We start from the raw sequence: 24,989 nt of genomic DNA on the forward strand, positions 1-24,989 counted from the left end.
CACTCTATATTAGCCTGCCAAAACCTGAGGGGACACTGACATAATAATAAAAAGGGTATATAGAATAATAAATAGTAGTTATTAATAATGTTATTATTATTATTATTATTATTATTATTATTATTATTATTTATAGTATTCATTCTTCAGTGCTGTTCTGTGCTTCTATTGCTTTCGAGAAATATTTTCTGCCAGTAAAGCACTTTTAATTAGAATTTGAGAGAACGAGTACAGAAAGCTATTTCTGTCGAGATGGAGAGAGAGATGAAAAGAGGCCACAGAGAGAGGCTGATACACTTATATGTGTGTACTGTGTGTTCATAAGTGTATGTGTGTGTGCTGTGTGTTTACAGGTGAGTGTGTGCGTTTGTATGTGTGTGTGTGTGTGTGCTCACTTTGTCTGCAGTCATTCCTCTTCTCTGCTGTAGGGGGCAGTATAGTGTTATTCGCAGTTCCAGGGTGAGGACTAACAGCAGAGTTTGCATTGGTTGCTTCTGGAGGGGGAGAGGCAGAGCACCTCTCTCTCTCTCTCTCTCTCGCTCTCTCGCTCTCTCTCTCTCTCTCTCTCTCTTTCTCTTGCTCTCTCTCTCTCGCTCGCGCGCGCTCGTTCTCGCTCGCTCTCTCTCGGGCAGAGAGCGGGGAGCCCACTGAGCGCGCTCAGTCAGATTGATGGCACCATGTCAGGGCTCCGGGCTCGCAGTCACACTTCCCAGCGCCGCGCACGGAACCCGTCAGCCCCTCGGAGAGCCGGAGAGAGCGGCCGCGCCGCGAGCGTGCCAGAGCGCCAGGAACAACGCCGCCCCCCTCCCGTCCTCCCAAGTGCCTAGATTTTGGGGGAACGTGAGCCCCGATGCCAGGACTGTCGCAGGACCGCGCCATGAAGGTGAGACCCACTTCTGTTTTTGGGCTCGCTCCGTATCGGGGGAGTGTGGATGTTGGGGAGTGGGGGGGGGGGGGGACAGTACAATTTTCCCACGCTGCCGAGCGTGCGCTCGAAGTTGCCGTTGCCTTTTGCTGCTTAAGTTATGCGCTGGCTTCTTGGAAAGATATATTCATTATATCACATTTAGGTATTTACCTGGCATGCTGACAAAAGTGTGTGCATAACAGTTTAGGCTGTGAGGTCCAAGTTATTGGGACAGATTGAGCTTATTTATCCATAGATTTTTTTCCTTGTATTTAAAAAGGATCCTACTCAGCTCTTACAGTTAAGCTCATTTTCATCTGCGGTACTGCGCAAAACAGCAAATTCTCAAGAATGTATGACAGGTGCATATATGATTAAAAGTGTCTGTGGGTTACTGAGAAACTCTCAAAGCCGAATCTGGCGCACAGGTAATTGCAGTACCTTTCGCACTTGGGTGCTGGAGCTCTGCTGATCCTGTAGCCGGGCGTGAGACGGGTTAGGGTTCGTCCCTGCGGTGTCTCTTGAGTCACAGTATTTGTATTTGTGCCGCTGGCTTACATGCCTTGCTTCTGTGTTCTGATAGTTTGATTGTTAGTTTGATGGCTAAACGGTTCTCGCAGGGGAGAGGGTTGGATGATTAGCTTTGGCAGCTTACCGTTGAAAGAAAGCGGTAGGTAGCATGTTTGCAACCCAGGTGAGCTACTGCTGTTGCCCACCTGAGAAAGGCAGTTCTCCCATGTTGTTCGGTACGCAGCTTTGTAAACTGATACTGCTGTCGGGCATGGTGTCCAGATGTAAAATTGATTGCCAATGTGCATAAAACTATGTGATGGTGTTTGTAGCTGCACAAAGCTGAAAGTCCTGTGTTCAATTTCTGCTGAGTGATGTATTGGTGCTTGTTGTCCTTGTGTAGTTGTTTTCCTTAAGTGATAATAATAATTATATATTTCAAAAAATATATTTTTATATATAAATATACACTATAAAAACATTTATTTATTTTTTATTTGGGTGTAAGAAATAGACCGAACGAAATAAACGAAAACCAAACAGGATACAAAATTACACAATAAATACTGTTGTAAGAGTCAGGAAATTAAAACAGAGCAGAGGCCAAGAAATAAGAAGAAACCAAAGTAATAAAATTCATATTAAAATAAAGGGATAGCCAGACTGTTAAACTACAGTGGTGGTGTTTGTGGGTGCTTGGGGGATGCTGGGCTTAAAGATGAGTTTCCTACAGCCAACAGCAGTGAGTAGCTCATACAGTGAGTTATAATAAAGAGGGTCAGCAGCATAGCAATGGCATCCATGCATCCCATTCTACCTGGTAGATGTCCTTATCAATGCCACCACTTGGTTAATTTAGAACAGCTCAGAGAGTACATTCAACACTTAACAGAGTACTTTTTTCCTGTTTTGGACTCTGTAAGAGTTGAATAAATAGAAAACATTGTTATATTGTTACTGAAGGAACTCAGGAAGAACTGGGAAGGTTAAGCACCTTAAAACCTCCTGGCGTCCGCCTGGTGAAATATCTGAATCACCCCAAACTCCTCACTGTCAATGAAGAGATGAGCAATGGCTTTATTAACCACCTCCTCTGTTTATCTCTGTGTGTAGATGATTATATGTATCATTATCTGCAGACTATGCGTTCCTCAGCCTGTGCTTTACACAGTCTGTGCCTTACGCAGTTTGTGCTTCACGAGGAGATGTCACATTTGTCATCGTCTCTTCATTAGCCGTCTGTTGATTGGGAAGAACGATTGACGGGTTTTCCATAAGCTATTCAAGAAACGTGTGTTTGAGTGTTCGTTCCTGAGGCTTTCAAGGTCATACGCCTTTCAAATGTTTGTGAAAGAAACAGGAAATAAAAGCACTGAAACTGTCTCAGGCTACCCTGCTGAATAACAGCTTTTTTGATGTTTTTTTTTTTGAGTGTTTGACAACCTTGAATTACAGTCGCATAGTATTCACGCTCTCATTCTCCTCGCTGCGATTTCTCATGGAAATTAATAACCCACTAAAGCTGAGGCTAAAAATGTTACCTGTTCCTTTTTTTAGGTCAGTACATCCTACAGAAACATGAAATTTTAGTGACACTATCTCTGCAAAATTGGCCGTTAAAGGAAAAATGTGTCTGAGGTGTTAAAAGAATCCATTAATATTGCAAGCGGACAAAATCGTGTTACGTGAAGGAGGTCAGGTTTTTTTTCCAGAAATTAAATTATGGAACCTGCCTTGTCCCTGATCGATTCTACTCCCACACTGCATCAATTCTGTGAACAACAGCATCATGAACATATGGAGCAGTATTTGTAAGAAATAACATTTATGACGGACCATTATGACAAAACACCTGAAATAGCAGAATCTTCAATCAGATAATAATGACTGAGGCTCTATATTTAAGAAGTTATGGATTATCACCTTAGTCATATTATATGATATTGCAGTAGCTGAGGTCATAAAATATTTGAAGCACTGTATTCCGTTAATGTATAGCCACACATCTACAGCAAAACTCTGACCTGGTCTTTTGATGTCAAGGGTGCTGTTGGTTTTAACTCTTCCCCTCAAATCAGGGTCTGATTTAAACCTTGGACACTGGACGGGTGGGACCTTTAGACAATCAGTGACAGTTATCAGTCAGTTAACTGTCAGGGGGGAAAGGCTAGCAGCACTACTGACCTCGAGGGTCAGATCGGAATATTTAGCCTCTGTGGGTTTTGGTGAAGAAGTGCGTAAAATAATTGAGTGGGAGGATCCAGTATGTTGCATTGTTCTGCTCTCTTAGAGCTGGGCTGCTTTGATATTCATGAATTCAGGTGCAGATTCAGACGGTGTGGAACTTTTAAAGCCTGCACTGGAGCTCTCTGCTTGGCTCACCAGCTAATGACACTGTCTGTTGAGCGATAAGCGGTTGTGTTTCTTGGCCAGGATGTGTCAGAGATTCACACGAGTCCCTGTAAACCTTGATCAATGAGAGGTCATCTATCTGCGCTCGGCTGATAAATTATGGAGCACTGCTTTTCAGGCATACAATCCTGACTTTTATGAAGAAGGAAAAAAAAAAAAAAAACAAGACCTTGAAAATTCTCATCACAGGAAATTCTGACTTTGACTGCAGATCTTGGCTTGACTGAAATGGGATCGAAAGTTGAAGGTCAGCATGAGGTAACCGGAGAAGTTTTAAATGCTTACCCTGCAGGGCAAATATGATCTAAATTCTAAAATGTAACCTTCAAATAGAAAAAAAAGTGCTACATTATTAGAGTTGTAAGAAGATGTAGTTTGGCATTTTTTCACATTTGGAAAATATTTCTGTTGACTATGTTTAAATTGATGTTTTTCTTACATCGTTGAAAAACCGGTTAAGGTTTCTGTGGTTTATAGGTCTATGAATGATGTCTGCTCTGTGTAATGCACTGCAGGTCAAAAAGGAAAGCATAAGGCATGTGTAGTATAATATCTGCAGAAATTAGCTTGTAGCTCAGAGGTTGCAGGTTTAAACTCCCAAGTGGGGGTATTACACCCTAGGTGACGGTTTATCATCTGAATTGCCTCAGTAAACATCCAGCCGTATTGATTCATTTTTCTTTTCCCAAAACATAAGATGCATAAGTCAAGGTGTTGGGGTTGTCGTCTAAGCAAATAAATAATGCATGCGGCCAACTTCTATCAAGGACAGATAACACAAAGAGCACGAGGAGTCCAGCAAGCTGCGCTCATTAAACCTTTCTCTGAGTGTTCCTTTCTCGGTGGCCTCCGTTTCCCAGAAGTGTTGGAATAACGCTGGATTCCGGCAGACGTCCCTCCCCGCGGAGGCTGACTCAGGGCCTTGTTTGATGAGCCTTTTCTCGCAGGGTCCTGCTGAAGCACATTCGTTTATATATTGAATCCCCCGTTCCCTCGCACAGGAAGACGCGGCAAAGCCGGGTTTTCAGGGTGACGGCGACGCTCATAAATACGCCTGGTGTCACGGGCAAGCGGATTCTGCGGCACATGAAGAAGACAGCAGCCCGCTGGAAACACAATAATGATGCTGTCAAGCCAGGGTACAGTTAACCAAACTGCGGACACAAACGCTAAAGCAATGTCAGCATGTACAGTTTTAAATAGAGCAAGATGATCGGGGAAAGGTGTCAGACTTATTCTTTGCATGCATTACCCGTGAAAGGCGTCGCACATGCTGATTTTTTCATATAACAAGAAGAGAAACAAACTGGAACGGGAGCATTTTAAGGGCACCAGGCATAGCTTCAAAAAAAACCTTTGAAAAAAAACCTGTGGCGGTAGGATTTGTCTGGTTTTGACATTACTCTCCTCGCTCTCTGTTCTTTTTCCCCTTCCCTCCACGGGTGTGAGCGAAAGGGGAGATTTGTCTTCGATCTGCGGAGGCTAGGCGGCTGCCGAGGTGTCGGTCTGATGGAGCCTTAATTGACTTATTGATCAAGATGATCAATGAGGCCAAGAGCTACCCCCCCACCCCACCCCCCACTCCTTAACCCAACCAACACCGCTGCTGACATTTCATAACAGAACAAAAAAATAGCCGGACCGGAAGATTGGGCTGATGGGCAGGGCAGGACAGGTCCTCAAAGGACACTTTGAAGGATTCCTTCTCACTTCGCTTGCTGGAGATTGTTTTCGCCTCTCCCTTCAGTCCCGAGTCCTGAACTGCTCTCCGAAAACGTCTCTTTCGTCCGTCTGCTCTTCTCTCGTCCCCTTTATTCTGTCACTCTCGCTGAGGAGCCTGAGGTTTGAAGGCCTCGGGCTCCTGAGAGACGTAGAGAAACCTGGAGCTGGAGGTTCTTCTCTGGAAAACGGGAGGGAAAAATAAGACCCTTTCGGGAACCGAGGCTTGGGTTGGGATCGGGTTATCGGCCATGTTTAAAAAGGTCAACCTGGTGTCTCTTGGTGTCATGTTCCTGCAACAAGCAGAACAAAATGCCACCAAATAATAAAAAATTGCAACATTAATAAAACAATTAAAACAAACAACAAAAAAACCATCGATAGATCAATATTGTATCGTTTAAATCAACAATAAATAGTGAAATCAACTACAAATCCGCATGATCAGCAACAAATAAGATTAATAGTTAAACAAGAGGATACTGGAGAGTGTGCTCAGACAGAATGCTTTTGTACGATGCAATTTGTTTCTTTGCATGGTTTGTTTTACACTTTGCCCTTATATTGCATATAATGGTAAAATAAACAGAGAGTTGTGTAATTGCAAGCAAGAGCTGGATATGCTGCGTGATATGATGCATGTGTGAATAAACAGTAAGCAAATGGTTGAAATGAGGTTTAGTTATGGCCAAAGGTGTTGCTGGGGTTTTTTTCCATAGATAAACTGCACGTCTATCTCATGTATTAATAGGTATGTAATAACATGGTAGTAAGATGATAGTTACACGTCGTACTTTAAAAGTCAATCCATATTCGATTTTTAAAATTTGTTGGTATCTTTTTGCTTCAGTACAGTGTTAGTGATCTTTTTCTTGATGAATTTCAGTTGCTTAATGCAGTCAGTTCTCAGGAGAGTAATTTGCTGTCAGAGAGGCAGATCCCCTGGTGTGTGCGTCTGACTGTTTTCTGAAGTACCATCAACAGGAAACGATCAACGTGACCAACAAAGTTTTCTCTGGCAGATTCAACTCAATGGCTCCTTTGTGCTGATGCTTTGGATGTTTTATGTGGGAGAATCATGAGAGAAAATATCCCTATGTTTTCTGGAACGCGACTAGTCTACAGCAAATATTGACTGTGGGGGTGAAAACTGGTCAGTAATTTCTCTGCTGTTGGTCCACTCAGTGCAAACACTGGCAGCACGATGAGGACACAGTGATTTAAATAGTTAAAGTGGGTTTACAAGCCTAGCTGAGCGATGTTTTTAGTGCCCATCAGACTGTCCTCCAATGCGATTTCAGTGCCAGGATGGCAGTAGAAGTCCTGCAAAATGAGTATCATTGACAAAGGGAGTACAGGAAGAGTTTTTGTTGCCAGTAAAAAAAAAATATCTGTCCTGCAGTACTGGTCCGGCTTCCTGTGCAGTTCCTCTCAGTGTGTGCCAAACACAGGAAGTCCATGTCCCTAAATCTTGCTGAACAGGAGAAAAGGTATCCCTAGGTAAAGATGTCAAAGATTTTGGTTAACAAAATGCAAGCAGTGGTGCTGTGAGAAAGGCATTGTGTTCTGAATTTAATGTCACGGTATTGGATTGTAGAATTGTAGCGTTTTTTTATTTTTTATTGGCCGAACAATGAAATGCTTTAGATTGAAAATTGTGACCCTGGAGGAGAAGCGCGTCTCCGCCCGCTGTGTCGACCATCAGTCTCCGCTCAATTTCGGCTGCGCTCCGACCGCCTCTCCCTCTCAGCTGTCCTATTAGAGGGCTGATCTGTCAAAGTCTCTCCAGAAAACTTTAATCATATGCTGCCACAGACAACATGGCAAATATCATTTTATACTTGTAGTGCTTTTGCATCGATACCGAAAATTACATTTTTGGATTGAAGATTGATATCTCCTCTTTGGTGATATGCTGTATGAGGAGAAACTATTAAGTATTTGATCCTGGGAGACCAAAATAATCAGCGTTAGCCTTCAAGTAAAAATAGACCAATTTCCAATTTAGTATTTTTTGTATAATTTTTATTGCTTTATGTTATTTTTTTATTTTTATTTAAGGGGGCTATCTGTTTTGTACTGTGTCCGCGCAGTCTGAAAATGTGGGGATGCGAGCTCTTGTTGGGAGATGGATGCTCTGAGGTGGTAAGTTCGCCTGCGGGATATGGCTTCGTGGAGTACGAGCTTCGCGTATCCGCGGGTTCTCGGGTAACGCCAGGCAGCGCCTGCACTCATCGCAGCTGCGGGGCGCGCAGGTTTCGTGATCACCTCGAGTCCGCAGTGCGGTACAGTCTGTAATTCTGAAGGGACGGGTAATTGCAGAATCCAAGCGCCTTGCTATGCCAGCTCTGAACATAATAAAGGGCCAGTGTTTCCCAAACTAATTGCGCTGTTGAGTTGCGCCTCTAAATTGAATGCTGTGGTACTTTGGACTCGGGGTGGGGTGGGGGGGGGGGGAGTTAGTACCTTATCAAGATACTTGAACCTCAGTTTGGAAGCCAAATTCTAAGTTACAAGATATCTTAAGGCCAGGGTTGTGTGCAGTAGAAAAAGATTTGCATAATCCACAGGGTAAGGATAGTGTTTTTGAATGTCTGTCTGCATCTTCTCTGGGTTCATTGGGGTTCTTGCTGAATGGCCCTTGTAATCACTGCTGGCTGGTATTCTGGCTTCCCTTGATTTGATTCAAAGGAAAGATTAATCAAAATATAAATACTGCATCTCTCCAGTGTGCTGTTGGGCCCCATAGTCTGTTACCAAGGCAATGCACAGTAGGCCATAGCATCATCTGGGGGGGGGGGGGGGTCTGGGAACTTTAGTTGGTAGGATATCTGTGTCACATTGCTCACCAGCGCCCCCTCTGGTCAAATGAACACCAATCCTGCAAATGCCGATTTCTCCTCTGACTCAGTATGCGTGTGAGATCAGCAGAAGCCACGTCACGTTTATCGGAGGAGAGCGCGTGTTTGTCTGCGGTCCCCAAAATTAGCCGAGGCGGCACGTCGACGAGCCTGAACCCACACAAACTGGGCACTCCGACACGGGGCTGAAACAAGACAAATAAACGAGCGGAGAAAAAAAAAAAACTGCATCGCTCAGCCAAGTTTCCTGAAACGATTTTCCAGCGGGATAATGATCCAGAGCAAAGCCTCCTAACGATCTGTATGGAGCCGCGTTCGTGAACACAGAGCCACTGTACATGACCGGCGCAACTGGCAACCGTCAATAGTCCTGCAGATCATTACCGGGCTGAGCTCTTGTAAGCTCTTGTAACAAAAGACCGTGAAAATCCTGTAAGAGAGGCACTACAGAGCCTACAGTCCAAAGGGAGACGTGCATAATATTCAACAAGGGGGTGTCATCATAATGAAAAAATAAGATGGTTGTCATGGTTGGTTTTTTTTTTTTTTTAAACAACCTTACATTGACAGGATTGACCTGTTTATAGAATTTTAAATCTTCTAAAATGTGCTAAAGAAAATCAGAGAAATAAAGGATCAGGATCTTAAAGAGAAAATATTATTGCTATAATAGACAGTATTTTAAAGATCAGTGCTTGTCTTCTTAGATTTTGAGCACTGTCAGCGTTGAAATGGAGGGAGGGTCCCTGTATCATGGGCATGTCTGCAAAGGCTCCCAGTTGCAGTCACTCTGTCTAATAAAAGGGTGATGGTGAGCAGGCTTGTGATGAATTGCCCTGTCCTTTTCATACAGAAGCTTCTTAAGAGTGGAAAATGTGCGCGCTCTTTCCCCAAACATTCTCACGTCCGTTGGCCAGCGCTGACGCCGCGGTCGGGGGGGGCGATGACGATGTCAGGCGGGGCCGCGAGCCACGGCGAACCCTCCGGCGCGTCTGGCGGGAGCGGGAGGGCGCGCCGACCCCCTCCGCGCGGCGGGACTGCCGGCCCTCCGCGGTCCCGCTCTGACGGAACGCCGTGTGCTCGCGAAATGTCTCCGGAGGAGAGGCGGCGCACGCCTCCGCGAAGACGCGCCAACGGAACATTCACGCGTGAGAGAGAGAGAGAGAGAGAGAGAGAGAGAGAGAGAGAGAGAGAGAGAGAGAGAGAGAGAGAGAGAGAGAGAGAGAGAGAGAGAGAGAGAGAGAGAGAGAGAGAGAGAGAGAGAGAGAGAGAGAGAGAGAGAGAGAGAGAGAGAGAGACGGGAAAAGAGGCTGAAGCCAGAGATCTGCTCCAGACAGGGGGAAGGTGCGTTCCCGCTCTCCTGCTCTCTGACGTTGGGAAATTTCCGAGCCGTCATTTGTGAGACATACGTAGGCATTGTGGGGGGGGGGGGGGGGGGTTGATGGAAGAGGCAGCTGAACAGTGCAAGTGGCCTTTTTATTAATGTAGACGCCCCCGTGAAACACCCTACAGAACAACCCCCCCACCCCCCACTCACTCAGTACGTCCCACCCAGAAAAGATCTCAACCTCCTTCTCGAGGAGCTGCTGTAGAGCTCGCGAGCGGCTCCAGTTTCGCACCGCTCCGAATCGTTTCGGCGTTCGCGTGCGTCCCCGCCGTTTTTAAAACGCCGCCTCGTTATCGGAGTGACTGAAGTGCCGACGCCGACGGCAACAGCTCATCGGCCGTGATTCAGCGAAGCAGCTGGACCCCCGCGCTGCCGTAGGGAGCCGAGCGCGAAACAGCGGGAATCTTCAGACGCGCAACGGAGGAGTCATTAGTAGCCGCTGACCCAAAAATCAAAAAAAAAAAATCAAAGGGCTGTCAGGAAAATAACATCAATGCCTCCCAACCAGAGGTATCCCACCCCTATGACATCAAAGGAGCGTTTGATATTGTTTTGTGCCTTATTAGGCTCTTTTATCAATCCATAAAAAAGCTCAATTTCCCATAATTCTTTGCAACAATCAAGTGGGCAACAACTTACTGTGAGCACGGTTCATCCCAAAAGCATCTCTCGTGAGATCAGTGTTGACAAAAGTGAAATGGACAGGAACATGTAGAAATGCATATTTATTTTCAGCAGATTTCAGCTCTCCCTTGACAAAGAATAAGAAAATTTTTATGAGAACTGTAATTCACCCCTTAATGTCTAATATAATTAGTGACATTTCTTGAAAATATGGCCTTTTAATGTGGACACATAAAGGTGAAAGGTACTAACTTCAGCCCTGATTAGTGAGTGGTTTGGAAAGTTATGGAAAGTTTAGCATTTTCTTGAGGGACTGGAGCATATCCCAGCATGCATTGGGTGAGAGGCAGGAATACACCCCGGACAGGTCGCCTATTCATCACAGGGCTCACATATAATTCACTCACACACTCATACCTGTGGGCAATTAAGACTCTCCAATTAACCCAGCCTGTATGTCTTTGGACTGTGGGAGGAACCTGGAGTACCCAGAGGAAATCCACACAGACACGGGGAGAGCATGCAAACTCCACGCAGAAAGGTCTCGGCCGGGATTCAAACCTGCGAGGCGGTTATGCCTTTATTATGTCCGTAAGTTATCATAATTGTGGGCTGTAAAAAAAATCAGCCTCATTTTATTCAAGTCCATCTTTCTTTAAAATGCGTTAACTGCAAACGCAATTATTTACAAATCATTTGATGGCCACAGTTGGCAACGAACACAGCTCACTGCCCGCGTGCCGTCCTGCCTTGTTGAGCACGGCCCTGTAGCGGTTAAATCACCCAGCGACCTTCCTGGTCCCGAATGCGCCAGACCGCCATCGTTCTGGCATGAAATATTACCGTGCAATCTGGCACAGCTGGGCTACAGCAAACAGCACCACTCCCAGGACACGCTTTATTGTGTTTGTTTTTTTTTTTTTTCTTTTCTGTTTTCATAAACGCAGTTAATAACCTCCTGCACGCTGGGCCGTGGCGGAGTGTAAATCTGACTTTATGGCGGCGGCGCCTTTGACTGATGGGGAAATTAGACATTAACGGCAGCTCAAGTACGTCCCTGCGTGAGGCTCTCGGAGGATACGAGTACAGGTGTGAGGATACACTGAGGATGCAAGTGTAACACCAGGCGCGTCCAGTGAGCACAGGTGTGCTGGAGTATGGACTCCGGGTCTGGTTGGGTGAGTTTTGCCGAATCTGAATAGGTGAGTTTTGCAGAGTCTGATTGGCTGTGTTTTGCAGGGTCTGATTGGGTGTGGTTTGCAGGGTCTTATCTGATTGGTTATGTTTTGCAGGGTCTGATTGGCTGTGTTTTGCAGAATCAGATTGGGTGAGTTTTGCAGGGTCTGATTGGTTGTATTTTGCAGGATCTTATTAGCCGTGTTTTGCAGGGTCTGATTGGTTGTTGTTTGCAGGGTCTGATTGGGTGTGGTTTGCAGGGTCTGATTGGGTGTTACTCATAGTTGGAGTTGTTGTATGTTTTACTCTGGGTGTGAGCATTATTAGCACTAATGATTTCATCCACAAGCAAAAAGGTTTGACTGAGGTAAATCCAGTGTGACATTCTAATGAAATGTACCAGAAAAGTTACTGAAAAGTAATAATAATATTAAAGTAAGTTAAGCAAGTTAATAAAATGACCAAGAGCAATGCAGCTAGGCTGGACCAGATGAACTTAAGTTATCTTTATGAACCGGTAAGACTTTAAAAGTTCTGCAAAGTAAAGATCAAATGGACCCCCTCACTGGTTTAAGACGGAATTTGCTTGGAGCAAAGAATGCTGGAGAAGAGACTACTATTTCAAGCATACTGTTAGGGCAGATATATTTCAGTTCTATAATTTGACAGCATTGAATGCTGGCTCATGCTGGCTGTGTTTTATTCCATTGATGACAACACTTTCCCACCAGCAACAAATAGAATTGGAAATTGCATTGCATCATTTATGGGGGTGAGTGGGCAAGCTTGGTCCTTTATCGTTGATGGATTGTTGGCCCCCGGTATAGATGTTGATCAAATGGCTTGTACTGGAGAACTCTCCGTGGCCCGGCCCTTTGGAGAATAATGTGGATTTGAACTTGAACCCTAGCTTCCATCTTCGCTTGCTGTCACATTCACAGCTTGTGCAGCCGTGTTCGAATTGCACGTTTAAAATTTACCGACTTTGCCCGTCTGTGGCAGGCTCATTAAAGCACATGGCAGCAGCAAAAAAAAGTGATGGAAATGCAGAAGGATTACGGCTGTAACAAAAGAAAACAAAAGACACAGAATGGTATTTATGTTTCTTTTAATTATGGCCAAGTCAAACGTGGGAGATGTGAGTATTTAGTCTAATTGCGAGCTAATAATGTCTTATTATTCATCACACCTCTGATTTAAAGGGGGTGGGGAACTGTCGGAAAGTTGGTGGGTTTATATTTTGCCCTTATAACTTTTTGGTACTTCTTATGAATCTTTTTTTTTTTAATAGTCATCTTGCTATGCTTGTTGATTTAATGCACTGTTCATAGAATCCAACGAGACTGTTATTTCTCACAGTTATACTTCACCATAAACCTTTAGTTGAGTCCCTGGAGTATTTAAAAGTCGAGATCCTCGTGGGTTTATGTTGTTAAGCTGTCGGGGGTTCTTTTTCTGTAATTGGAATGAAAGCTAAATTAAGACCCTTCAGGTATCGTCCTCGGTTCCCTTTTTGGTAAGCTGTCTGAACGTTAGTAATTAGTCGAGGTTTGGACGCCTCAAGTGTGTTTCTTGATTATGTGGGCGTGTACAGCCGAGCGTTATTTTTCTAAAAACAGGAGCGCGCTCGACCCCGCGCGGAACGCCGTGTCGTCCGCTGCTCGAGGCGAAACTGCTGATTCCACGCCTCCGGTCCTCCTCCCAAGGTTTTTTGTTTTATTAAAAGCAGTGTCTCTTTTTCACACCTTCTCGCACGTCTGCTTGCAGAGCTTGGCTGTGGTTCTTCTTTACCTTCTGCTGAACCTCTGCTGCTGAACAAACGGCTCAACACATTGTGAATGCTGGCGGTCTGCATGCTATGAAGTTTAATTTTTTTTCGTTATTTTCAAATGCCTCTACCTTTGAAAGGAGTGCAATTTCAGAGCAATCAAATTTAGTATTTCCTTGTTTTAATACAATTCATATTTGTGAAGGATGAATCAGATGTTCAAATTTTAAGATTAAATTTAGAATTTGTGCACGCAGATGATAAATGAGTCACCATGCCCCTCTCTAATTGCATACGCGTTATTGATTGAGGCGTCTAACGGAATTGCATTGTGGGGTATTTAAACGTTTGTCTCTGGATTAGGTTGCAGGTATAATTGCTGTTGATAAATATCCCGCTGTTGTAGCAGTGAGTACACATGCAAAAATGTAATTGTAACACAAACATAATTCCCCAGTGCCTCTACGTGCGCTCTCTGATAAATCTGCCCTATCTAAGCCCAGGAAGAGGCCTGAATGTGATGATTTTGGAGAGTTTGTTGCCAACTCAAAGAACCATAGTTCTGCCTTTTGTAGATCAATACACTGTGGGCTAATTAGCATAGCAATTATAAATGCATTACTGTACCCAGGAGGAAAACAAAGTATTTAGTTTTCCAAAGCTTTGAGGCAGGAAGATCACTCACATTGATGCTGGTGATCGGATATGCACTATATCACTGTGATCCATGACTGCAGAATGACTGAAATTTGTGGATCAGTTGTACTTTGTTTTAATTGTATTTTTTCAGAGGGCTACTTTCAGTCTTTTACTACTTTCTTTATTGAGGCATTTCGAAGGTTGGCTAGCAAAGTGCCATCTGCGATGTGACATTCGGTCAGTTTTTTTATTTGATAGTTTGAAACTTTGAAGTGACAGCTGCGTTCTTTATGACGCGAGCGTGCAGCTGCTGGACCTGCTTTCGTGTGTTTTTTTCGGTCCGCACGCCGCCCGCGTACGCTAAAGGGGCGCGCGTCCGTGTTACCTGCATGCAGATGAACTCAAAGAGATGCTCAGATGTGGCCCTCGGGGCTGGCCAAGCTGCTGGGTTTCTTTACTGCCTGTTGGTTGATTGATGGTTCCTTGATCGATTAACGTCTCTGATTGGCCAAAGATCCCAGTGAAATCAGTGTAAAAGCTACTCTATGTGTGTAAAAGGTACTCTATTCATGTAAAAAGGTTCTCTATCAGTGTAAAGGGTACTATATTAGTGTACAAGGTACTCTATCAGTGTAAAAGGTACCCTTAGTGTAAAGGGTACTATATTAGTGTACAAGGTACTCTATCAGTGTAAAAGGTACCCTTAGTGTAAAAGGTACTCTATCAGTGTAAAAGTTACTATGTCAGAGTTGGTATTACAGTGAGAATTTTGCTGAACATGCATACAGTCCACACTCTGTAAATTCATTTTAATGATGCTTCAGTTGAATTGTCTTATTCCTGTCTTCTTTTCCTCTAAGGTTTTATCTGTTCATTTTTTTCTAAGTACATGAAAGAACTTTTAATTGCTCGCACAAAAAAAGGAAGAGAAGTCACCTTTTAAAATCACGGTTCGTCCGCAGCTTGACCTGGGTCGCAGATGTTGTCAGCCCAATGTCAAAATGAGCCAGCACCGAAAGGTTGTTTCTGTCTTTGAGCTCTACCGTAGTTCACAATTCAGTTCTGTTCAAATTACCATCTACATTTTATGCTCAAATTAATGATAGCTTCCGTCCTACGCTGAGAAGGTCTCATTTTGCTTTATGCTAATTAATGAATGAACATTCTTCACTCTTCACAGATAATTAAGGCAATTAATATGTTTTGCTAATTAACAGAATTTTAGACTCAGTATGTTGGGGAGCCTCTTTTATCTGAGGTGTGTGCGCATTTGCACTTAAAGTCTGGCCATTTTGTTTCAATGGTTGCTTAATTATATGCATTATAGGCCATGCATACAAACCACAGATTGGTAAGAAAATCTAGATTGAGCCTGTAATCTCTATGGTAATGCTAGTGATAAGGGCAATGCCTGTAAGAGGCAGTGAATGGAAATGATCTATAGTTCTATCTATGGTTCTGTGCTCCAAGATGAATCTCCTGATGAAAGTAGCACAAAGCACAGCTATACCTTCCCAATCAGTTATTAACCCAAAAATGCCCATGCAGTTGTTTTCTCTTTTGTGTTGGTGTGTGAGTAAAATGAGCACGGGGTTTGAAATCTGGCATTAACCCAAGTCACTGCCCCTCTGCTTGACATTTACAATTTATAAAGCTTAGATGAGGTTCACACGGAGATGTCTGTGCTGCAATATCAGCTTGTTAAAAATGAGTTATGAATGACAACTTGTATAATTTCCTGTTGAATGCACTGTTCAAAATGTACGAATATGTACTGATCCCAGGGATGGTATTGAGTTTAAAGGGGCTGTCATTCTCTGATCTTTATCCGGCTGATGCTGGAAAGTTGTTGACTGATGACTAAAATGATAAGCAAATAGTCATTAAAATGTTACCAACTGCAGGGCCTGGAGCTCAAACTTGTCTTGGTAGAGGGTGACTCAGTGCGCATCGCATTTACATGCGTTTCTCTCTATCGCATTGGCATGTATTTCTCTGTATCCTATTCACATGCGCTTGCTATGCGTTGACTGCGTAGCACCATATTAGCCTTGTACGGCTGGCCTGTTTCCATGCATTTTTAAGGACTGAATGAGCTGTGGTGTCCTAGGGTTTGAGATGGAGTATGCTCATCTGACGGTGTGCATCTCCCTCCCCCCCCCCCTTCCCCCCAAGAGCACAGCAGAATTGCTATATGACTAAAATACCTTGGGGAGAATGGCACTGGTCCCTCTCAAACTCATAATCCTGCCTGATACCTTAGCAACATGTTGAACAATCCAGCGCAAGCCGGTGCCCATTCATTCCTGAGACAGGCCTTACATATTTGCCCTGGAGAAATTGCAGGATGGCAGGGAATTGTTCATAAGTCGAGTGCCTGCTCTGGGATATATATTGCCTGGGTTCATCCTTCCCAATCTCACTTTCTAATGCATCTCCCCAAGGCGCACCTTCCTCATCGTCTGCCCACTGGACCCTCATGCGGCTTCCAGCTGCACACAGGATATTGATCTAGTGGCTAAATCGAGCTGTAACAGCTGCTCTCTGGCATTATTTCTGTTTAGGTTTTCCTCTGAAACTCGTCTGAATTTACAGCACAAATAAAGCCTTATGTAACAGAATAAAACTCTTTTAATAATGGCTAAGGATTGATAGGTTTATGTATGAAAGTAATGCACTGTAAGTGCTGAGTTTTATTTATTATAAAACTTGAAAGTTATCCGCCCTCAGGTTATGCATCTGTCATTTGGAGTTTTCTGGGTAATGTAGTTAAGCTGGCCCCTGGCTAAGGCTGGGATGTTCATAATTAAGGATCGATTCTCTTTCCTGTTGCAGTCTCAGCAGAAATGCATTGTGGTCTTTGCACTGGTCTGCTGTTTTGCCGTTCTGGTGGCCTTGATATTCTCCGCCGTGGACGTTTGGGGAGACTATGAGGACGGCATCACTGAGGAGAACTGCAGCAGGGACTGCCGGTAAGAGATGACGCATACACACGTACACGCATACATATGCGTACATGCATGTGCACACACACTCATACATGCACACACATTCAGAGCATATGCATACACGCATGCATACACATAACACATACATACACATACAAGCATACGCACGCGCACTCATACACGCACACGCATACAGAGCATATGCATACACATAACACATACATACACACCAGCATACGCACACACCCTCATACCCGCATATACTTTACATACACGCATGCACATGCATAAATGCATACATACATATGTGCTCACATTTATACTTACAAACGCACACATGCTGTACACACATGCACACACACAAGCACACATATACACGCAGTCACACACACACACACACACACACACATATCTGCACACACACACTCATCCACCCAAACAGGTACACACATTCGTTTCCAGATCTTGTTTGTTTTCCTCCTGTCAGTAACCTTGAATTCTCTGTTGGCACTTTCGTCTCCCTTTCATTGGTTTAGCCCTGAAACCTTTGAGGGCTTGTCTAAAAAGTGGCATGCCAATCAATAGCTCGCTGTGTAATGCTAAAGATTTCCTCAGGTCAGTCCACCTATTAATTAAAGTCTCACACAGCAAATTAATTAGATGTTTTGCTGCCTTTTAAATCAATCATAGTGAACTTAAGTGCTGCTCCTAGAAAAAACCTCAACAGAGTTTTAGCTGCTCAGAAAAATGTTTAGTGTAATTCAGCTCTGATTGACTACAGGTAATCCGTATGGGATTCACGTAAACCGCGTTAGTTTAATTAACAATGAATGTGCACAAATGTGCATTAACACAAATATACCCATAAAAAGAGATAGTTCATCATAAACCCAAACACACCCATAAAAGGAGAGAGTTCATCATTAACACAAACATAACCATCAAAGGAGAGAATTCATCATTCAAACAAACACACCCATATTTCAGACTGAGTGCTTCATTAGTTCAAACATTGGCCTGATGACATTTAGATCAAGCTTGGATTTGATTTAAACTCAGCAGGCTGTACCACAGGGGCTCGAAGTGTGTCAGGCTGTTACAGGAAGCAGGTATTGATTTCCCCATATATTTTAATGTGTGTGTTCACACAGAATACAGAGCCCCCCCACCCACCCTACCCACCCATTTATCCATGACTAGTACAGTACAAAACTATGGAGTCTCATAGGAATGCCTCGGTGTGAAATATTTCATACATTTTATCGACTTCTCTTTCACACAGTTAACTTGCGGCAGTTTGGGATTTTTCCTCATAAAAAGAAAGACGTGTGGGCGCAGTCCGTAGGGCAGCCGGCTCTCGACCCAGATGTGATTCTCCCCACGGGGTGGCGGGGGGGGGGGTTGGGAGGGTATTGGGGGGGTTTCAGCCCCCGCCGTGGCTCTTTCTCTGCTGTGGTCCCTGCTCCATCTGTTAGCCTCTCTGTTCCACACATTAGCATCTCTGTGTAACAAACACAAACGTCTTCTGATATCAGTGCAGAATTGACCTTTAGCTAATCCTCCCCCCCCCCCCCCCCCCCCCCGTGCCCCTTCTGGGATGGTTGCCCCAGTTGGTCCACGGAATTGATTAGCGGTGTCAGAGGAAACCAGAATCTGTAGCATCTTATGTGCCGGAGGATTGAATGTACTACCCTCTGCCACAGGAAACCTGTGAACAAATTCCCAGGAGGGGGGGCGGGGGTGTTTTAATAACGGTGAATATCTTCCCAAAATTTTCATATTTTCACATTTTTTTGGTCCGTCAGCTCCCGAAAATAAATTGCTTCCCGCTGTTGTGCTATCTGTTTGAATCAGTGGCTCGTGAAGCACTGAGCAAAATGCTTTTCACTGCCAGGGTCCCCTAAATCGGGAGTCTTTCCAGGCTCACCCCGATAAAGCTCTCCCTCACTATACTATATATGTGCTTTAAATATTTAATGCAGCCAATGTAGAGACTGCTTACTGAATCGGGGGTGTTTGGAGATGAGCATGCGTGTGATCTCAAAGGGAATCTGGAACCTGGATCTCTTCCTGTTTTATTCTTTCTGATTTAGTGTCACACTTCTCAAACATTACCTGGCCCCTCCTCTCTCCATCTGGAAGAACAGTATAATCCAGATGTTATGCACTAACCATCGATATCACTCCATCTGTGCATTTGTGATCGTGGTGTATTGAATGCCTTGGGTATATTGGTGCCAAAAACATAAAAAGTCCATGTTGTGAATTTTTAAAAGTTGAAGCAAGTAGAAATGTGTAAACTAGGAGGTGGTTGTTTGGATTCTTTGTAAATATTTTAGTATATGATAAAATAAAATTCTTAATAAATATATTCACATATTGTTTTGCATTTTTAACTTGGACTAAGATTAATTATTAGGTTAATGATGTTCTGATCCATAACTGTTCTGTCATTTTGATGTTTTCTGCATTAAACACTCCTGGTGGGTAGGATAGTTCTGGTGGAGAACATTCCGGAAGACCTCACCTTTTCTGACAATGGTACCACCAGCCTCCCTTTCGTGGTTGGCTTGCACTCCCTTTTGGACCGGGCCAGTCGCTCTGTGGAGATTGTCTCTTCTGATTGGGCCCTGAACTCCTCAGATGAGTCCAGTCCTCCCGCAGACAAGCAGGTAATGACACTCAGTACATAATTTAGTGTGCTTCCATCAGTGATTGTGATCTCAGAGGGAGGGAGGGAGGGAGGGGGAGAGAGAGAAAGAAGGAGGGGATTGTGGATGGGAGTGTTACTGTGTGTTAGTTGTGGTGGATGGGAGTGTAATTGTGTGTTAGATGTCGTGGACGGAAGTGTAATTGTTAGTTACTGTATTGTGGATGGGAGTGGAATTGTTAATTGCTCTATTGTGGATGGGAGCATAACTGTGTTTTCTACAGGGCCAGCTCCTCCTACAGCGACTCCTCAGGCTCAAATCCCGGCATGTGGATCTGAAGGTGGCCAGCGGCCTGGTCGACTCTGCTGACCTGAGGGCTCTGTCTGAGAGCAGTGAGTCTCACCTGTACCTGGTCGCCGTGACGCCGGCCTGTGCCATGTGATGACCGGAGTATTCAGTAATGCATGCAGTTAGATTGCACAGCATTATTTAAATGGATGCTGCGTGTGTTTGTGCTGACATCAGCTTGTGCTTCTGGAACCTGGGGCTGTTTAAATTTCTGCTAAGTTAACTGATCCTTCCTGTTTAATTACAGCTACTTATTATTATTATCAACATTTTCACAAGATCCCATATCTGGATACTTATCATTTATTTTCAGGTTTTTTTAAACCTCTCTGTGCCTACAGGAAAATATGAAGTTTTTTCCCTCAATTAAAGGAAAAAGCTAGTTTGCGGAAAAACAATTTGTGGCTCCTGGGTAGCTCATCTTGTTCAGGCTCTGTTCTAATGCATGAACGGGCCTCACAGTCTGATATGGAGCCTGGACCAGCACTGCAGGATGAAGCACAGTTAGAGCTAGCTTCACCCAGGGACGGGAGGGCTCGAGTCAGCCAGGATTACTGCATCTCACTGCTCATTATTACCCCTGCTGGTCAATAAAGTGCCTGCAGGTGGATCTGTTGAGCTGCTGAAATGTCTTCCTCCGACTCATGACGGTGTGAGGTCGCATGAGCGTGAGCATGATTAGACATTCCAAACTGGGCAGAAAAGGGGGAAAGGCTAAAAAGTATCAAATTTACATTTTTAAAATTATTGTTTTCCCAATGGTAAACCACTTGATACTGTCGATGCCACGGTTATGCAAAATAATACATCCAATAAATGAATACAGTTTTGAGCAAATCCAAACCATTGATGTTCATTCTCAAGTGCTGAATACTAAAAGTTTTTATTTGATCAAAGCACCGTGCCCTTGACCAAAGCTTGCGTGGCACTTGTTTGGATGCTTTCAGAGAACCAGCGAGACTGACAGTCACAGATAATATTAATTTCGTCTGAGCTTTCATCTCCAACATGATCTTCATTTCTGTGTTATTCAAACAGAGTTCATCTCATTTCATTCCAGGCACGCTCGTTTTTGATGGGAACAGAACGTGCTGCTCTTTTCTAGATGACGCGCAGTTCAGTGCTGGGTGTCTCGGATGTATGTGTGAAGTCCAGGGTTTTGAATGTGTTTATTTTTCAAAATATGAATAACTAAACCCTCCACGGCTGCCTTACCTGTACAAGTGTAGAGGTTCAGTCTGCTCTTGATTGTATAAGTGCAGAGGTGCATATCTGTTACCTGTCCGTACCTGTACAGGTAAACAGGCATTTCTCAGTTATTTGTCCTTACCTGTATAGTTGCAGAGGCATTTCTCAGTTATTTGTCCTCACCTGTACAGATGCAGAGGTGCATTACCTGAATATGACGGCTCTAACCAAAGGACAGTTCCACTCCTCTTTCTGGGTCGTGGATAGGAAGCATATGTACATCGGGAGCGGGGGCATGGACTGGCGCTCGCTATCTAAGGTACCTCCAAACATCCTTTTAAACCCCCAAACACCTCCCAAACACATCTTTAAACCCCTGAGCACCCCCTTATACACAGTTACGCACCAAAACACCACATTATACCCCCCCCAAACACCCCCTAAACCCACCAAACACTTACCTTATACCACTGAATACCTACATTATACCACCAAACACCTACATTATACCACCAAAACCCCCTTACATCCTTACAAACAGCCCCTTATACTCCCCAAAACATGCTCTTACACCCCCAAACTCACCAATAAACCCCCAAAGACCTCCCAAGAATCCACCTTACACCTCCATCTGAATTGTGTCAATGCATTTCTAGCTTTACAATATATAAAAAATGTATAGCTGCTAAGTCACCTTGGATAACTGCTGAAAAATGTCTCTCTTTCAAGCTTGCAGTGATCAGTCAGAGGGGCGGAATAAGATTTGGCAGGCAGATACTGAGCCTGTCTACTTTTGTGGTACAAGGGGCGGAGTGAAGAAATGTGTCTCTGTTCTCAAAATCATGTCACTCTGTCACACTGGATTACTCACTGTGTACCAGACGACCCCACCGGAGCAGCTGAGATCTGTCTCCGCTTGACGTGATTTAGTTAGAGCCGTGTTGCACTGCCTCTGAATCACAGAATACTGTGGGTCCTGCTGAGTGCCTCATCTTGTTAAGGCACTCACTGTTCCAGTGTATGGATGGGCCCCATGGTCTGGTATCTGTTAAGGCACTGTTCCAGTGTGTGAATGGGCCCCATGGTTTGGTATCTGTTAAGGCGCTGTTCCAGTGTGTGGATGGGCCCCATGGTCTGGTATCTGTTAAGGCACTGTTCCACTGTGTGGATGGGCCCCATGGTCTGTTGTCTGTTAAGGCACTGTTCCACTTAGGTGCTCCCTGTAGCATCCCCCAGGGAGGGAGGGGTTAAGTCAGTGGGATATCTGTGTCTGATCGCTTACCAGCGACCCCCCTTTGGTCAGCTGGGCTCCTGCAGTCTGCCTGCACAAGCTGCACATTCATGTCCTCTTCTGACTCAGTGTGTGAGTGAGTTTAACTGCTGGACTGCAGAGTCAACACAAGCACAACAACAAAACATTGGCAGGGAGAGAGGAGGGGCAGGTTTGGAGATGAAAAAGAAACACGGGAGGTAAGGGAAATGCAAATAAGGCTCTAAACCAGCACAAATTTTAATGTAGGAGATAAATGGGGGGAGCTGAGGGAGCTGGATCAATGATCAAATGGATGACAAATAGACCAATGTATAATGAAAAAGCCCCCCCTGCGTGTTTGCATTTAATAACCAATTAAAGCCAATTAAATAACCAATGTACAGCACTAATAGGGACCAGTTTACATGGATATCGGCCTTCTCATCTGCTCAAGTCGAAACGCAGAGAGGCTTCCGCATGAACTCGACAGCAGTACGCCTGCTTCTCTACGCCTGCAGGTCAAGACTAGTGCAGGTCTGCTTATTACAACTTCTGAGAGCAGATGTGACTAATCTACAAGGTGTAAACTACAAAGAACAGGCAGATGAGTTCCCTCCATCTCCAACTCTACCTTTGAAATGTCTGCAGAATAATCTTCTTTTGATTTAGCGTCACTGGAAATGAGTCCTGCCAGGGAGAGAGAGGAGAAAAGAGAGAGCATAAAAAAGAGATGAGGAGGTGGAGAGAGAGAGAGAGAGGAGAAACGGGGAAAGAGAGAGAGAGAGTGTGGAAGAGAGAAAGAAGAGGGGAGAGAAGGGTAGATTATGAGTAAAAGAGAGTGGGGGAGAGGAAGAACAAGAGAAGGAAAGATGGAGAGAAAAGTAATATGGAGCTATAATCCCAGAAAAACCTCACTGCAATTCAGTCACCCAGAGAACGATTGCTTTCTCCTAAGCGTGTTTGTATAGATGATATTAATCTGGAAAAGTCTTTGAAACAACCGTAAAAGCTGAGGTTGAGGGATGGTGTTGCTTCTCCCGTGTCCTGATTTCACCCCCAGTGAGGGGGGGGGGGGGTGCTAGGAGGGGTGATCGGTAGGGGGAAGGGGGGGGGGGGGGGTGCTGTGTAGTTTCCAGATTACTTTCACGGGATGTCACCAGTGATTGGCTTTGTTGCTCAAACTCACTCGAAAACATTTTGATGTGTCGAAAAATTGGAAAGCTGCATGAAAGTGTGAATGAGCTGAAATGGCAAGGAGGGGGTATGTGTGGGGGGGGGGGGGTTCATTTGGCTGATGACATTGCTGCCCCCCCCCACCCCCCATTCAAGGATATTGTTGTTTTTAGAGCCTGTGAGTCTTTGCTGCTGTTTGTTTAATGTAGTTTAATGCTCATTAGGGTAGTTTTTGTCTTTGTTTTAATGAATTCATTCAGTGCTCATTATGTTAGTTGACAAGTTATAAATTGCGTCTGCACTTCTTGCACTTGCTGCCCTTCTGAGGACTGTACTCTCCCCCTCTGGGGAATTCCTGCTCTTCCATCCCCAATCTTTATGCTTGCGTCTGTGATGTAAGTTGCTCTGGATAAGGGTATCTGTTCACGGTCAGCAAAATCACTGAAGTCACCAGGTAAATTCTTAAAAGCTGCAAAATTTTTGACGCTATTGCTTTTAGAAAAAAATGGCTTGAGAAGCACAAATGGTCTCTAGGTATACTGGCAAAGAAGGTAAGTTAAAGCTAGCAATACTGACACATTTAGTACTGACTACCACTGCTGGTTCTGAGCTGTGCTTGTTGAGTAAGCCTTTAGCCTTTAGCCTTTATGTGTGTGCTATTGTAGGAGCACTTGCTAAATGCCTGAATGTAAATGTAGGTGAATGTTCGACAGATGAAGGAGCTGGGGGTGATCATCTATGACTGCAGCTGCCTGGTGCTGGACCTGGACAGGATATTTAGCCTGTACTGGCAGCTGGAGTATAAGGACTACATTCCCTCCATCTGGTCCAAGAGGGTGACGGGCCTGTACAACAAGGACAACGCCCTCTCTCTGCTCCTCAACGACAGCAGCGCACGCGCCTTTGTGTCTGTGAGTTCCTCTCTTTGTGTCTGTGAGTTCCTCTCTTTGTGTCTGTGAGTTCCTCTCTTTATGTCCGCGAGTTTCTCTCTTTGTGTCTGTGAGTTCCTCTCTTTGTGTCTGTGAGTTCCTCTCTTTGTGTCTGTGAGTTCCTCTTACTGTCCAAGCTAAATTGAGCCCATGCTTTCACACACGATCCCAAGGACCAGCCCCCATACATGCTGGCTTTCAGTAGATCCAGTCTCTTCACCACTCATGGCTGAATGTAAATTTGGCAGGTTTCACTTATGCATATTTGATTTGGACTGTTCATTTTTAACTAATAGTTTAGATTCAGTCTTAATTTTACTTTGAGATCTTTTTTCCCGCTTCTTATGTGCGCATTTATCTGCACAGACGAACACACCTTTGTGAAGTTCGCAGTCATTTGTTAGACTCATTATTCACTTTTGGGCCATTTTTATAAAATATCACATTAATGGACAAATTAGTCATGTCGTCTGCTTCATATACTTCATTAAAATCTA

At 44.3% G+C, this 24,989-nt stretch overlaps 1 protein-coding gene across 7 annotated transcripts in view; it reads left to right on the forward strand.

The window, feature by feature from the left end:
- LOC118217054 (inactive phospholipase D5-like) overlaps positions 1–24,989 on the forward strand; it is a 46,571-nt gene that overhangs the window by 11,972 nt on the left and 9,610 nt on the right. For 2 of the 7 annotated variants that reach the window (XM_035398837.1, XM_035398832.1), the window contains exons 2-6: positions 16,839–16,975; positions 19,443–19,623; positions 19,886–19,994; positions 21,330–21,457; positions 24,262–24,474. In XM_035398837.1, coding sequence (XP_035254728.1) covers positions 16,839–16,975; positions 19,443–19,623; positions 19,886–19,994; positions 21,330–21,457; positions 24,262–24,474 — 768 coding nt within the window. Of the gene's footprint in view, positions 1–586; positions 884–16,838; positions 16,976–19,442; positions 19,624–19,885; positions 19,995–21,329; positions 21,458–24,261; positions 24,475–24,989 lie in introns of those variants that run through there. The other 5 variants (XM_035398853.1, XM_035398843.1, XM_035398861.1 and 2 more) reach the window with 4 other exon arrangements.

Source organism: Anguilla anguilla, chromosome 2 (genome assembly GCF_013347855.1).
Source record: "Anguilla anguilla isolate fAngAng1 chromosome 2, fAngAng1.pri, whole genome shotgun sequence".
Taxonomy (NCBI): Eukaryota; Metazoa; Chordata; class Actinopteri; order Anguilliformes; family Anguillidae; genus Anguilla; species Anguilla anguilla.